The sequence below is a fragment of the Pogona vitticeps genome, chromosome 5 (assembly GCF_051106095.1).
Source record: "Pogona vitticeps strain Pit_001003342236 chromosome 5, PviZW2.1, whole genome shotgun sequence".
Taxonomy (NCBI): domain Eukaryota; kingdom Metazoa; phylum Chordata; class Lepidosauria; order Squamata; family Agamidae; genus Pogona; species Pogona vitticeps.
In genome coordinates this window covers 179,498,954-179,511,543 of record NC_135787.1, presented here as the reverse complement: position 1 = coordinate 179,511,543, position 12,590 = coordinate 179,498,954, and the positions used below count along the sequence as shown (strand labels likewise).

Here is a 12,590-nt window from a genome sequence, read left to right as displayed (position 1 = left end):
ACTACCTGTTTCCTCAGTACTGTTAAATAAACCACATGCTTTCATCTAGTCACCATTTCAGATTTCAGTTTGACATCTTCACACCTCCTACCACAGATTCTGGGTGTTACAGAGGACTTAGAAAATAACTGGAGTTTGAAGTGATGAATGGGAGACATCTTCATATTGAGGAATGAGAACTATTAATTCAGTGCACTCGGAAGTGGTACTCAGTCAGGCTGAGAGCGGCAATGTGTTACTAGGCTGGAAAATTGTTTGGACTGTTTTCCCTATGCTTTCCCATCACCATCAGCACCCGAATTTATCTTTACCTGCCTTGGGTGAATTGTGTTTATTTAGTATATCTGCAATAATGTCAGCCTGGGATATAATACCCTCTGGCCCTTCACTCACTTGGAATAAATTCACTAGCAGACATTGTTCACTCTCAGCTGTTACAGAACAATCCGGTTTTCTAAAATGGAACCTAGCAGCAAAGCTCCATTGCAAAATACTTTTTGCTTCTGGATGAAACTTGGCTGATAAAAGGGGGCTTCAGTTTTCTAACATTTATAAGAAAAAAAGTCCCCTTTCTCTGGCTTTTCTAGCAGCACCTCAGAGAGCAACTATGACAGCTTTTATGGAAACCAGCTTCTCCCCCCACACACACACACATGCACAAAAATTGTCACTCACCAAGCAATCGTTGAGGGCAGAATATAATGCTGCTCTTTCCTATAAAAATAGGCTAGGCCCACTATCAGAATAATCTCAAACTAGAGGGCAAGTTCAGATATAGATTTTCAAAGGTGACCCCAGGAGCTAGGAAGGCTTAAATTAAGATCTAAATTTAACCTCCTTTTATTTTAAATAAATAAAGGCAGACAATGAAATGAATGCATTGTGGCAGAAGGTTGTTAGGAAGGCTAGTGTCCCCGCACTCCGTCTCACTTAGCTATTTGTTCTTCCTAGCATATACATTGGCATCTGCAGGCAAACACACACGCACTCACGCATGCATGGATGCACGCACATACAAAACAGAAAGTGTTCATCCCTCTTTTTCTCCCCACTTTCCTTCTCAACGCCTCCCTCTGAACAAATCCTTCCTAAGTACCAACAACTGAAAAAGGCAGCCTGTGTCCTTTCCCTCTCCCTCCACCAGCATGACACCTTCACAAAGGTTCACTGATCTCAGGGACCAGCCTCTGGGGCAACAAAGGGGTGGGGGGGGGAGTGATGTCTTTTTAGACAACTATTTTTGGTTCCTCCTGAGGCACAGCATCTCTGGGTTCAGATTTTATGGCATGATTCTTCTGTCCTGCACTGAAAGAGGGGCGGGAGAGAGTCCCTCTGTAAAATTGAGTCAAAGTCCTTATCGCATTAAAATCCCAGTTGTTAGAACTTGAACTTTTTATAGGTAAGCCTTTAGTCCACAAGTACGCACCTTTTTCATCTCTCGGCTTCCTCATCCATATCTTCATTTCAGCCAGCTATTTTTTAAAAGACATTGTATAATTGAAAATATACTTCTATAAAACTCTCACTAGCTAGAGTAGCACTCTCTCTTCCCCTGCCCCCCCCCCATATTTCCAGGCAAGTCACCATATGAAATTGCCTTTGATGGGGATACAAGAAAGATCGCATGTCCCCAGAGGAAGAGGCAGGGTAGGGAGTGGATAATCTTGTCATCAACTGAGACACAAACTACTGAGGCTCCTGGCTGTACTCTCAGCCTTGAGTTGCCAGAAAGAAAGAATTATGCTTTCTCCACAGCTGGCAGGCATTCTTTCTTCCAGTGCTCTTCCTCTGATTTGGGTTAGCCTTGAATGTCTGTGCTGAACTCATCATCCAACTGCCACTCTGTCAATCAAACATCTGCCCTGTAGCCTCGCCCAGCTGCGCTTTGCCTCATAAGCACCTTCTCTCCCTCTCTGCCACACTGGTTTATACACAATCCTGTCAGTGCTTTGCAAATTCCTCCCTGTGACGGTAGACCAAATGGGAAAGGGCAAACCCATTCAAAGACATTTATTCAGAAGGCAGATGGTATCAGAAAAACAAGACCCACTACTTACTAGTCTCCTTTGGCTGGAATGGAGTCTCTTCAGAGCGCTCAAATTCCCTTGTGGGTATCCAATTATTCCAGTATAAGCAGTCGGCAAACAAGCAGGCAGGCACTCCGAGGATGCCTTTTGGCATCAGCCCTCTTCACTCTGCATGATGCTAAGGCTCCCGAACCATTGGAAGTGCAGCAGGGAAGCCAAAGGGAGATGCCTGTGTATGAAAGCGAAGGCTGTTTGCTGAATGATCGAGAAATCACCAAGTGGAGAGCGGGGGGGGGAGAGAAACGGAGGAAGAGACTAAGCGGGGTGGAGTGACAGCTGGGGGGTACATCTGTGATAACAGCACTATACACATACACACACACACATGAGCATGCACGTACGTTCAAACTCACAAGCGCACCCAGTGTGAAGGAGTTGACCCAGGCAATCTGGTAGAATCCGCTCTCAATTCAACGGCGGAATTCACTCTCAATTCACCTCCATTCCCTCAGTCCGGCAGGCGCTTGAAAGCTCAGAATTACCCTCATCTTCTCTTAGAGAAACAGCAGGTGCTCCGGTGTTGCTTAAACCCTCTTCACCTCTTTTTGACAGAGACCTATCAGAGTGAAGGAGGAGCAGATTATCAAGATGGATTTAAATTTCTTTCTGCCTTCTCCTTGTCATGAAGCAGTGGGGAGTAGAGGGTGGGGGTGGTAGAGACCAGTTGTGCACAATAAACGGCACTGTAAAAAGCAGGAGAAATAGCTTTGTGTGCAGAGCAGGTTCTTTGAAGGGTTGGGGGCTGGAATGGAAAATAACTTCTGGCCTCTCTAGTGACCTAAAAGAAAGGACATTACATGTCAAAGGGGGTCCAAAACAGTGGACTGGCGAAAGAGTGATTGCAGTGGCTCACCGGGAACAGCCACTGGCTACGGTGAAACTAAAAAGTTGACTAGTAAAGGATACGTTTTCGAAGAAAATTGTGCAGGGCAGTTAAAAAACAAAGGCTCAGGGCAAGGGGCTATAAGGTGCTTGTACATTTTTGAGTTAATAAAACAAAATCATTGGAATTGCACTCCAAGCTAAATTTGCCATTCACGCCACTGTCAGTACAGACATAAGTGAACCTGAAACATTTTTCGCTTCTTCATTGCTGTGGCTGATTGCTGGGCCTACCCATGGTTGCATCCTGCGTTACCAGTTTCCCACCTTTCAGTGGTCTTTTCTCACAGATTGTTCTCTATGTCAATGGTCCCCAACCTTGGGCCTCCAGATGTTCCTGGACTTCAACTCCCAGAAATCCTGGCCAGCAGAGGTGGTGGTGAAGGCTTCTGGGAGTTGTTGTCCAAGAACATCTGGAGGCCCAAGGTTGGGGACCACTGCTCTATGTCATCGTCTCTGCAAAATTTCCTTTCTGATCACCTGCCCTCAATCTCTGCTTCCCAAAGCTAAATTCATGCAGAATTACTTGTCATCTTAGCAGCTTTAACTGCTTGCTATCAAATTTTTGGGGCAGATTATATTTGCTTTAGTTCCTTTTTAATTATTTTTTTTAACTTTCCTGATGGTTCACATTCAGCAACAATGGAGCAAAGCTCCACCCTTGGCCAACATTAGCGAACAGTCATTTGCCACCCTGGACTTATTGTACTTTCTTCACTACCATTTATGACAAGTACCAGCTGCCAGTGATTCCCACTGAACAGAGGACATATTTTAATAGAGTTCTTCATATCTCTTGGACACGTGCCTTTTGAAAAGACATTGATATTTTTAACTTGAGAACTAACTGTTGTATGATATTCCGTCCTATACCTGGCCCTGAACTATCTGGTGCTTCTTTGTCCCATTGTACCTTTACATGTCATTTCCTTGTGCTTCCTTTCTGTATATACACCTTCTCTATTATGGCAATATAGAAATAATTTACTATGTACTGTAATAATCTTCATGTTTTTGTAACTTGACTGTCTTCTAATTATTACATGCAATGGGAGTTTCTTATGTTTTCTGTAGTAAGTAGAGAAACTGGATTTCTCACCATGCTTTTCTTTCTCTTGGAGCTATATTTCAAGAATTAAGACTCCTTTTGATGAAAACATGAAATATTTGATAGCTTCCTATGCTTGCAAGGTTACTTGTCCGAGTACTAACGGCTCAAAAGTCTAAGGAAGCTTTAACTCCTGAATAATATTCATTCCTGTTTTGATCTGGCTGTGATGGAAAGAATGGCTTCCACTTTTATATGTTTCATGGGACACAGGGAATTTAATCTGTATACAAAAGGCAAACTGTCTTCCAGATCAAATCAGCAAGCACTTTACAGCTTATAATATACAGCTCTCCAACATGCAGAGGCTTGTGCTGAAGAAGTGCAGGAATTATTTCTCATAGTTATGTAGACTTTCAGCAAGGCTCCCTAGTCCCCAGCTCCATCCCACGGGGCCAGGTCAAAGCTCTATCCTTGCTAGATGCTTTTTAGCACTCAGACAAAAGTCTGCCTTTTATGACCTGTTCAGATCCATTGTGCATCCCCAAAGTAATTCACATAATATTAGCCAAGAGTATCTGAGTAAATCCTAGCAGTCCCGGTGCCATTATATCCTTCAAACCTAGATCCAGATGAATCTTGTGTCTTATCTAGTTGTGCATGTTCCAGAAAAAGGCAGCTGTGGGAAGCAATTCTAGTCCCCATTTCACTGTGTTCAGATTCTTTTTATAATAAGTATGCTGCAAGATGTACCAGCAGTAGAAACATGACATGAAGGATGCTGACATCACAGCTGTAAGAGCAGAAATGATGTACTTTGCCCCTGATGCCAGCTGCCAGGTTCAATTCACACATAGTATGGAATTAAGTTTTCTCTGTGGTTTTGGCTCCTTCAGAGCCGTATTCCAGCTTCAAATTTAACATATGTAAGTAGTGCAACATCATGGCTAGTAGATTTACCTGCGAACCAAGGTCTTAGTGTCAGATTTTTTTGCCTTTGCCATGAATAGGTCAGGTCACTGTAGGCAGGCAACTGTCACTCAGCATTTGGAGTCTCTAAAATGTCTTGGTGAGGTAGGAGTTCTAGATATCAGAGCCTTGATGGTAGGCAGCAGGGACAGGTTTTTTTTTAATTGTTTTGATAAAAAATATACTAACATCCATTCTATTCATATAGCAATATCAAAATTCAAACTCAGCTTTTCTACTATTTTCTGCCTTCCAGATTTTAATTCACATTTTGATCTATGTTATTCAAGCACTGTCTGGTGACTCTAACCATTTGTAGAATAAGTCCCATCTTTCAGTTGCCTTTTGTAAAGAACAGTCCTTCATCACTTCTGATAGAATGTCCATTTCTGCCGTTTCCCTTATCTTCTCCGTAAGATCTTCTTCTTTCGGTACCATTGGACTTTTCCAATTTTTGGCATAGAGAATTCTGGCTGTGGTGACTACAGTATATGTATGACTATACACTCCTTTACTTTATCTATATTATCTGGGATCATACTCAATAAAAACAGTTGGCTGAAGGTAGGAAATTTGCTGATTCTCAGTTTAGTAAATGAGAGCTCTATCCCTCCCCCTCGATTTTTGATATTTATTCAGCTCTATCCGTGTTTCTTCAGACATGATGTAGAAAGTGGTTTAGGAATGAAGGTTTGGTCCTTTTCTTAGCATTGGCAGTGCCGGGAGAAACACAGTTGGACAGGAACTGAGGCACATTGTATCTGGTACATGCTGATCTCCTGCATCTCAGCACCTTGTTCCATCTCTGTGCTCCTGGTCCTTTGACCCAGCTCCCAGCCTAGTGCTCCTGCCTCTGCTTTGTCATGACCAGCTGCGCAGTGAGTGTCTTTGGACTTGATACCCTGCATGGTGGACTGGGCCCTGGTGCCCTTATCCATGGTGAGAGGCTTCCTGTGATATCTTGGACTGTGACACTCATCATAGGCATCCTTCAGTCTTGAGAGACTATGGTAACATGCTCTGTATTGAGAGTCCTCTCTAGAGCATGAAGCCTGGGTAAAGTAGTATGGAGGACAGGCTGTTACCCCCTCTCTATGTTGCTGAAATGGTCCAATAACATTTTCAAATTTCAATCCGATAATTACAAAGTTGTCTGGAAAGACAAACTCAGAAAAAAAAAGGTTTGGCTCTAATAATGAGTGGATATGCACTAGCTATAGTGTAAATTCTGAGCAAATAATATCGATCGGATTTCATGGAAAACCTATTATCACAGCCATCATCCATGTCTATATTTCAGCTATAGATGCTGAAGAAGAAATGGAAAGCTTTTAGGCAAGTGTCTAAGTGGAAAATAATCACACACCAAAACAGAAAATGCTGATATTTATAGGTGACAGAAATACAAAAGGAAGAAATAAAGCATAACCAAAAACTACTGTACCGAAGAATTTGGCCTAGGAGTCAGAAATAAGCAAATACATGCTTCAGATATGCTGTTTACTGCTAATACATGCTTCGGGCAGCTGAACAAACAATTGTACATGTGGGTGTCACCAGGTGGTGAATACAGAAATCAAATAGACTATATAACTGGAAGCAGAAGATGGTGAAGGTTTATGCTCTTGACAGAAACAGGACCCAGGAATGACATGTGGTTCAAATGTTAATATCAGAATAATTAAGAGCAGAATGATTTCCAATAGGCAAAGGTGTCAGACAAGGACATGTATCTATGTCTTTTTGAGCTATATGCAGAACTTATGCAGAAAACTGGATTAGATTTAGATGGAGTGAAAATTGGTGGAAGAAACATAGGTAATATAAGATATGTAGATGATGCCCTGTTACTGGCAGAAAACAGGAATGATCCCACATAATCACGGATAAAAGTTAAACAAGAAACTAAGAAACAAAACTCAACTGAACATTAGGAAAACTGTACTACAGAAGAATTGCATAACAACGAGGAAATCAAAATAGGTACACATTTGCTATAGCTCAGTTCAATTATCCATCCAAACGACAATTGTAGCCAAATTAGAAGAAGACTAAGACTCAGAAAGGCAGCTATGGGGGCAGAGAAGATCTTTGACAATAAAGATTCATCTTTGGAGACTAAAGGCCAAGTCTCCAGTGAGAGATTTGACAATGAGGAAGGCTGACAGGAAAAAAAATGACTCATTTGAAATGTCATGTTAGAAAAGAGCTTTCTGGATAGAAGGCTATTAATGAGGGGACTTTCTGGAGGATATTAATTCACAGAGTTGCCACAAGTCAAAAGTTACTGGACGGCACATGTTGACAGAGTGTTGACATAAGTGTGCTGCAGAGAGAGATGTAGAAGGGCCACTCAGACACCTTGCACTGAGAGGCTAACTATATTTAACATAACTCCCTAAACTGCTACCATTCCTGTTACATACAAGAGCAACCATCTAACTTTAACAAATTTATTTATTTATTTATTTATTTATTTATTTATTTATTTATTTATTTATTTATTTATTTATTTATTTATTTATTCATTCATTCATTCATTCATTCATTCATTTATTTATTTATTTATTTATTTAACTTATATGCCGCCCACACTACCCGAAGGTCTCTGGGCGGCTTACAGCATGGTACCAGAGCTTGCTTATTTTTCTCTTTATTACCTATTCTGTTTTCCTTTTCTTTTTTTAAGATTGTAAGCCTGTCAGGAACTGCCTTTGTTTTTATTGATGAAACCTAAGATGTTTGGGGAACCTTTGTGGCCAAAGAACAGAGTAAAATATTTTAAATAGAGTAATACAACAGCTGAAAGACCTGATCTGAAAGGAAAGGTGTTCACTTGGCATTTCCAGTATATTATGATTTCCCAATTAAGATGAAACCAGATTAGACACACATTTTACATTTAAAGGTGTGCTATTTCTCCATGACCAGGTGCAGTTCCCAGAATCTGGAATGAGACGTGTACCATGCTATTACTGCTGATTTTACCACTAAAATTGAACATTGTGGCATGAAAAAATAGTGGGGTTTTTTACACCTGCCATTTTTCTCTTTAAACAAAGTGGTGTCTTGTTTACTAAGAGATTTTTGCTTCCTAAGGGGACCACAAAGGATGAGTAAATAAATCAGGAAGGATCTTTTGTAAACCATAAGCTATGTACTATTCACATCGTTGCCTGAGATGGATCAGGTCATTAATTCTGAATTATCTTGCTTGAGTCACAGATTTATAAATACTGGTGAGCCCTGAAAGTTTTCCATCTTTCCTTGTTCAACTCAAAAAGACATTGCAAAACTGCAGGAAAGGGCAGCTGGAATTATCAAGAGGCTGAGGGATTCACCTATGATGATATAATGATGGGGGAAGTTTACCTTCAAAAGTCCTGGTAAAGTAGAGCATGACAGAAGCACATAAAATTATGTTTGGTGTGCAGAAAATAGTTAGGAAAAACTTCATAGAATTAGACTCTTCAGTCATCCAGGTAAGCCAAATGGTAGGAAATTCAGGCCAGTGAGAGGGAAGTACTTTTTCACACACCAAACTATTTTGAGTTTGAGGCGTGATTGCATCAAATGGCTTTTATTATCTTCTACACCAACCAAAAGGGAAAGCATTTTGGCAGTCTGTTGGATCTCGGTAGTGTTTAGTGGGAGGCAAGTGTCAGTGTACAGAACAGCAGTTGAAACTTCCGTTTCCATTACCTTGTTAAACCTCTGACTCTCACTTTATAGACTGACTCAGCATTTACCTGTCATTTACACTTATAGCTGGTGTGATTTCTTCTGGTGGCCCCACAATGTCTTTATTTCCTGTCCCTATTACACATTTGTAATTTTCTTTCTCTCAAACCCTTCAATTTTTGTCTTGTTTCTCCATAGCTGTGGGTTTGCAAATGAAACTGGAATTACTCCAGCGTAAGTTGTGGATGACTGCCCAGCAGGTAAGGATGCTGATATTTATCCTGATGTATTTTAAAATGGAGGAGTCACTTTCTGTTGGCTAGTGTCACAAAAGATATGCAAACAGGATGGGACAGCTGATATTTTCCTTGCCATACTTCCACATGAATCTTTCTAAAATGTGTATTAAACAGATTTGTGCAACAGATTAGTTTTTAAATTACACATTTTGGTAATCCTTTGACAATTCTACTGCTGCATCAGCTGCCAGTCTGTTCTCAGAACATCATGTTAACAGTCACAAGCTTGGCATGGCATTAAATCCACTGCAGCTGACACATTTAATTGTAGAATTATGCCTTTACTACTTCAGCCTCCCAAAAATCCTCTTCAACTTTAGGTCTCAGTTTCAGAATATCTACCTGTTCCACTTTACTGTCCTGATTGCATAGCATTACACTACACACACCCTTCTTCCTCTAGGTCACAATTTCTTCTCCCCCAAACCATTTGCATTAAGCTTGATTCATATATTTCTGGCTGAGACAATCAAATGCTCTTCTAATTTGGTGCTGGTTGCTCGGTTTGGAACATGTTACCTCTAGCATTTGCTTTGCTTTGTTTACATTAAAAGGCTGATAATTTAAGTTAATGATATTTATGCTGAGATGCAGATAGTAAATATATGGTAGTCAAGATTCCGGTTGTTTTATATTGCATTATAAACAAGCCTTGAATATTTAAGCTGAACTAAATCTTTTGACTGAGGTCCAAGCAAGATGTGATGGTAAATTCATTAATGCATTTAATGTGCTGATTTATAACTTTGTAAATAATAGCGATGGGTAGGCTCATCAGGATCGTGTCACCAAGGGGAACGGTTTAACTCTTCTCCCCACACACAAAGTGTTCCAGTAAAAATCCTTCTCTCATAAAGAACTTATTTGCCGTGGGGCAAAAGTCACCACTGGCTGACATCTGAAGAAATCACTACTTTGAATGGATGAAGGAGGTATGATTATGAAAGGTGGAGGAAGTTGAGCAGGGTGAAGATGGTCATTTAGAATTGATGTATGAATGTGTTGTTACACAGCACTCTTGAGAGACAGGTGTAATTTGCTTGGATTTTAAAGCCCAGTGAACTTGGTATGTGTGTGAGAGGGGAAGAGGGAGGAAACACACATGCGCGCACACGCACACGTGCACACACACACACACACACACACACACACACACACACACACACACACACACACACACACACACACACACACACACACACACACACACACACACACACAGAGAATTACATGTATCAGTGGGGAAGGAATGATTATTAAGAATGTTGAATAAGTTTGCTCCCATTTCAGCTTTTGTTTCCAAAACCCATTCATGTGTGACAACGCCCTTCTTAGCTCATTGGCACTTAATAGTGGTTCAACAAGTTGCTAATGCACATTTTGTCTCTTATTTTTCTGCCCTTTCTATGTACTCAAATGCTGTGTATGCTGACTCTTCAATTTTTCATCTTCCAGCCTAATGACACAGATGTAAGTAAGGACCTCTGAGAAGGCCAAGCCATTTCCCAGAACCTCTTGCCTGTGTGCTTCATGAAGCTTTGCTAGTCATGCATCATTCTTGTCATTTGCTGAGCTGAATGCATGGTTAGGTATAACTAAATGTAGAAAGATACCAGTGTGGTGCAGTGGATAAAGCAATGAAACTCAGGAGGCCTTGGTTTGAATCCCAACTCAGCACTTTGGGTGTATGGAGCTGATAAAAACTCTCCTTAACTATGTTACTTACCTTGAAAGCCTTGTTACAGTTGCTCTGAGTCCGGCTTGAAGGCAACTGTAACAGTGACAAATACAGAAAACAAGCAGAACAAGTTGCTTGTTTGAGTTGCTTGATGGAGGTTTATTACATCCGCACTTAAGCATGGGTAGCAAGGTTCTGCATTCCCCCCCCCCATAGTGGTCTGTGCATCCCCAAACGCCATAGGAGGTCACTGGATTTTACAAAATGGGGGAGATTGTGGTGCAAGATAGTTGGCGTATCCCTTAAAGTCAATCCACTCACAAAACAAGTTGCTTCCAGCTGATTTTTATATCGGGCAAAAACAAAAGATAAAGAATAAAAAGAATGAAAAATAAAGAAGACAAAAAAAGCTGTGGCATATTAAAGACTGTTTTATTTTAATGTGAGCTTCCATGGACAAGTCCACTTTCTCAGACCTGATTTTCTGTTATCTTCTTGTTTCTCCACCCCAGAGTCTATCCCACAGGGCAGATTTATCTGACCCTCTAGTAATCATTTTCTTGGGCTAGAGAGGCTGCTTTGGGGAGGCCCAGTTGTAGATGCCTAAATCTAAAGCCAGATTGGTAGCATGAATAATGGAAAAAAAAATATAAGATTCAGAAGCAGCTTGAAGCCTTAGGCATTATGCATCCACAATGTAGCCAAATACTGTTGAGCTTTATGATATTCTATGGAGCAATGGATGATAAGCTATGAAGACAGCTTGCTTCTAGTTGCAGCAGAAAGTGGACAGAGCGTTTGTTCCCTTATATATACCAGGTTGTGAACTGATGGTGGTGGTGGTGTTTCTCCCACTGTCCAAACAATGCAAGGCTTAAATTGGTGCCAAGAGATACAAAACCTCTGATTTACTGAGGATGTTCTTACATTTTGCTTTGTCTAAAGATAGGTCTGAATGTTAAGTAACACATAAAGAGTAATAATGAGACATAATACTCTTATTCCACACTTCAAAGCAATGTAGAAATCAGCATCTCCAAAATATACTCTTGTTGGCTTGCCTTTTTCTGCCAGTAGAAGCATAGGTCAAAGTAATCACAACCGAATGCAGCTTTGTGAAAGTGAACCAGCATTCACAAAGAAAAGATACTTTTCTCTCTATGTAGTATAGAGCTAGTCAGGAGCATTTTTTTAAACGTTCACAACCAACCAGGCATTTTTATTAATATGCACAGATGGGCACAGGAATATTAAACAGACTAGTGGGAATCTGATTATCACAGTCAGTTCTTGTCTCCAGAAAATATTTGCATTCCTGTTTGACAGGGTAGTGCCGATTAATCAAAGTAATAGGATACAGTAGGTGCTGATTTGAATCTGCATATCAAATTAGCTTTCTGGATTCCATAACTTCTTGAACTAATAGACAATGTGAAGACAACAGCCAAACTTTCAAACAGTAAGTCAGCCAGGTTTACCCAGTGCAATTCAAGTGACTGTTGATATGAAGTAAAAGAATATTCCACCGTCTCTGCCACAAATGGGACAGAACAGATGGGAAGAATTGCTCCCTCTTTTTATAATAGTCTAGCCTGCTAGAAATATTTAAGTGAGGTGGTTCTTTCTCCTTTCTCCCACCCTAAATCCAAGATAAATCAGTGCCTCTGTTGTATATAGCAAAGCCAAATCTCTTGATTGCCAAGTTTCAACTTATTTATTTCTTCATTTTCACTGTACCTCTTTAAAATAGTAGAAATGCATTCCTCTATTACTTAAAAAGAAAAGAAAAATCTTTAGCTTCAGTTTGGGTGAAGAAAGGCTCTCCCACCCACATTTAAAGAAAGTGGCCTGCCCATTCAGCCCCAGTCATTGTAACTCAGTCATTTGTATGTCCGTTTGTGAGTTTGACTGAGACTCATAGAGGGCCACTGGTAGCACTTTTATTT

The 12,590-nt window shown here is 40.6% G+C and overlaps 2 protein-coding genes across 7 annotated transcripts in view; one reads left to right on the top strand and one right to left on the bottom strand.

The window, feature by feature from the left end:
• The window catches only part of LRTM2 (leucine rich repeat transmembrane protein 2), a 39,849-nt gene extending 32,469 nt beyond the window's left edge, over positions 1-7,380 (bottom strand). For 2 of the 4 annotated variants that reach the window (XM_078376339.1, XM_078376338.1), the window contains exons 1-2: positions 2,441-7,380; positions 2,058-2,256 (exon numbers count right to left, since the gene is read on the bottom strand). Coding sequence is in view for 2 of the 4 variants with exons in the window: in XM_078376338.1 (XP_078232464.1) it covers positions 2,058-2,181 (124 nt within the window). In the remaining 2 variants the exon portion in view is untranslated. Of the gene's footprint in view, positions 1-2,057; positions 2,387-2,440 lie in introns of those variants that run through there. The other 2 variants (XM_020789085.3, XM_020789083.3) reach the window with 2 other exon arrangements.
• CACNA2D4 (calcium voltage-gated channel auxiliary subunit alpha2delta 4) overlaps positions 1-12,590 on the top strand; it is a 176,227-nt gene that overhangs the window by 137,897 nt on the left and 25,740 nt on the right. For all 3 annotated transcript variants that reach the window (XR_013536775.1, XM_072999840.2, XM_072999839.2), the window contains 2 exons: positions 8,866-8,927; positions 10,422-10,436. Coding sequence is in view for 2 of the 3 variants with exons in the window: in XM_072999840.2 (XP_072855941.2) it covers positions 8,866-8,927; positions 10,422-10,436 (77 nt within the window). In the remaining variant the exon portion in view is untranslated. The remainder of the gene's footprint in view (positions 1-8,865; positions 8,928-10,421; positions 10,437-12,590) is intronic.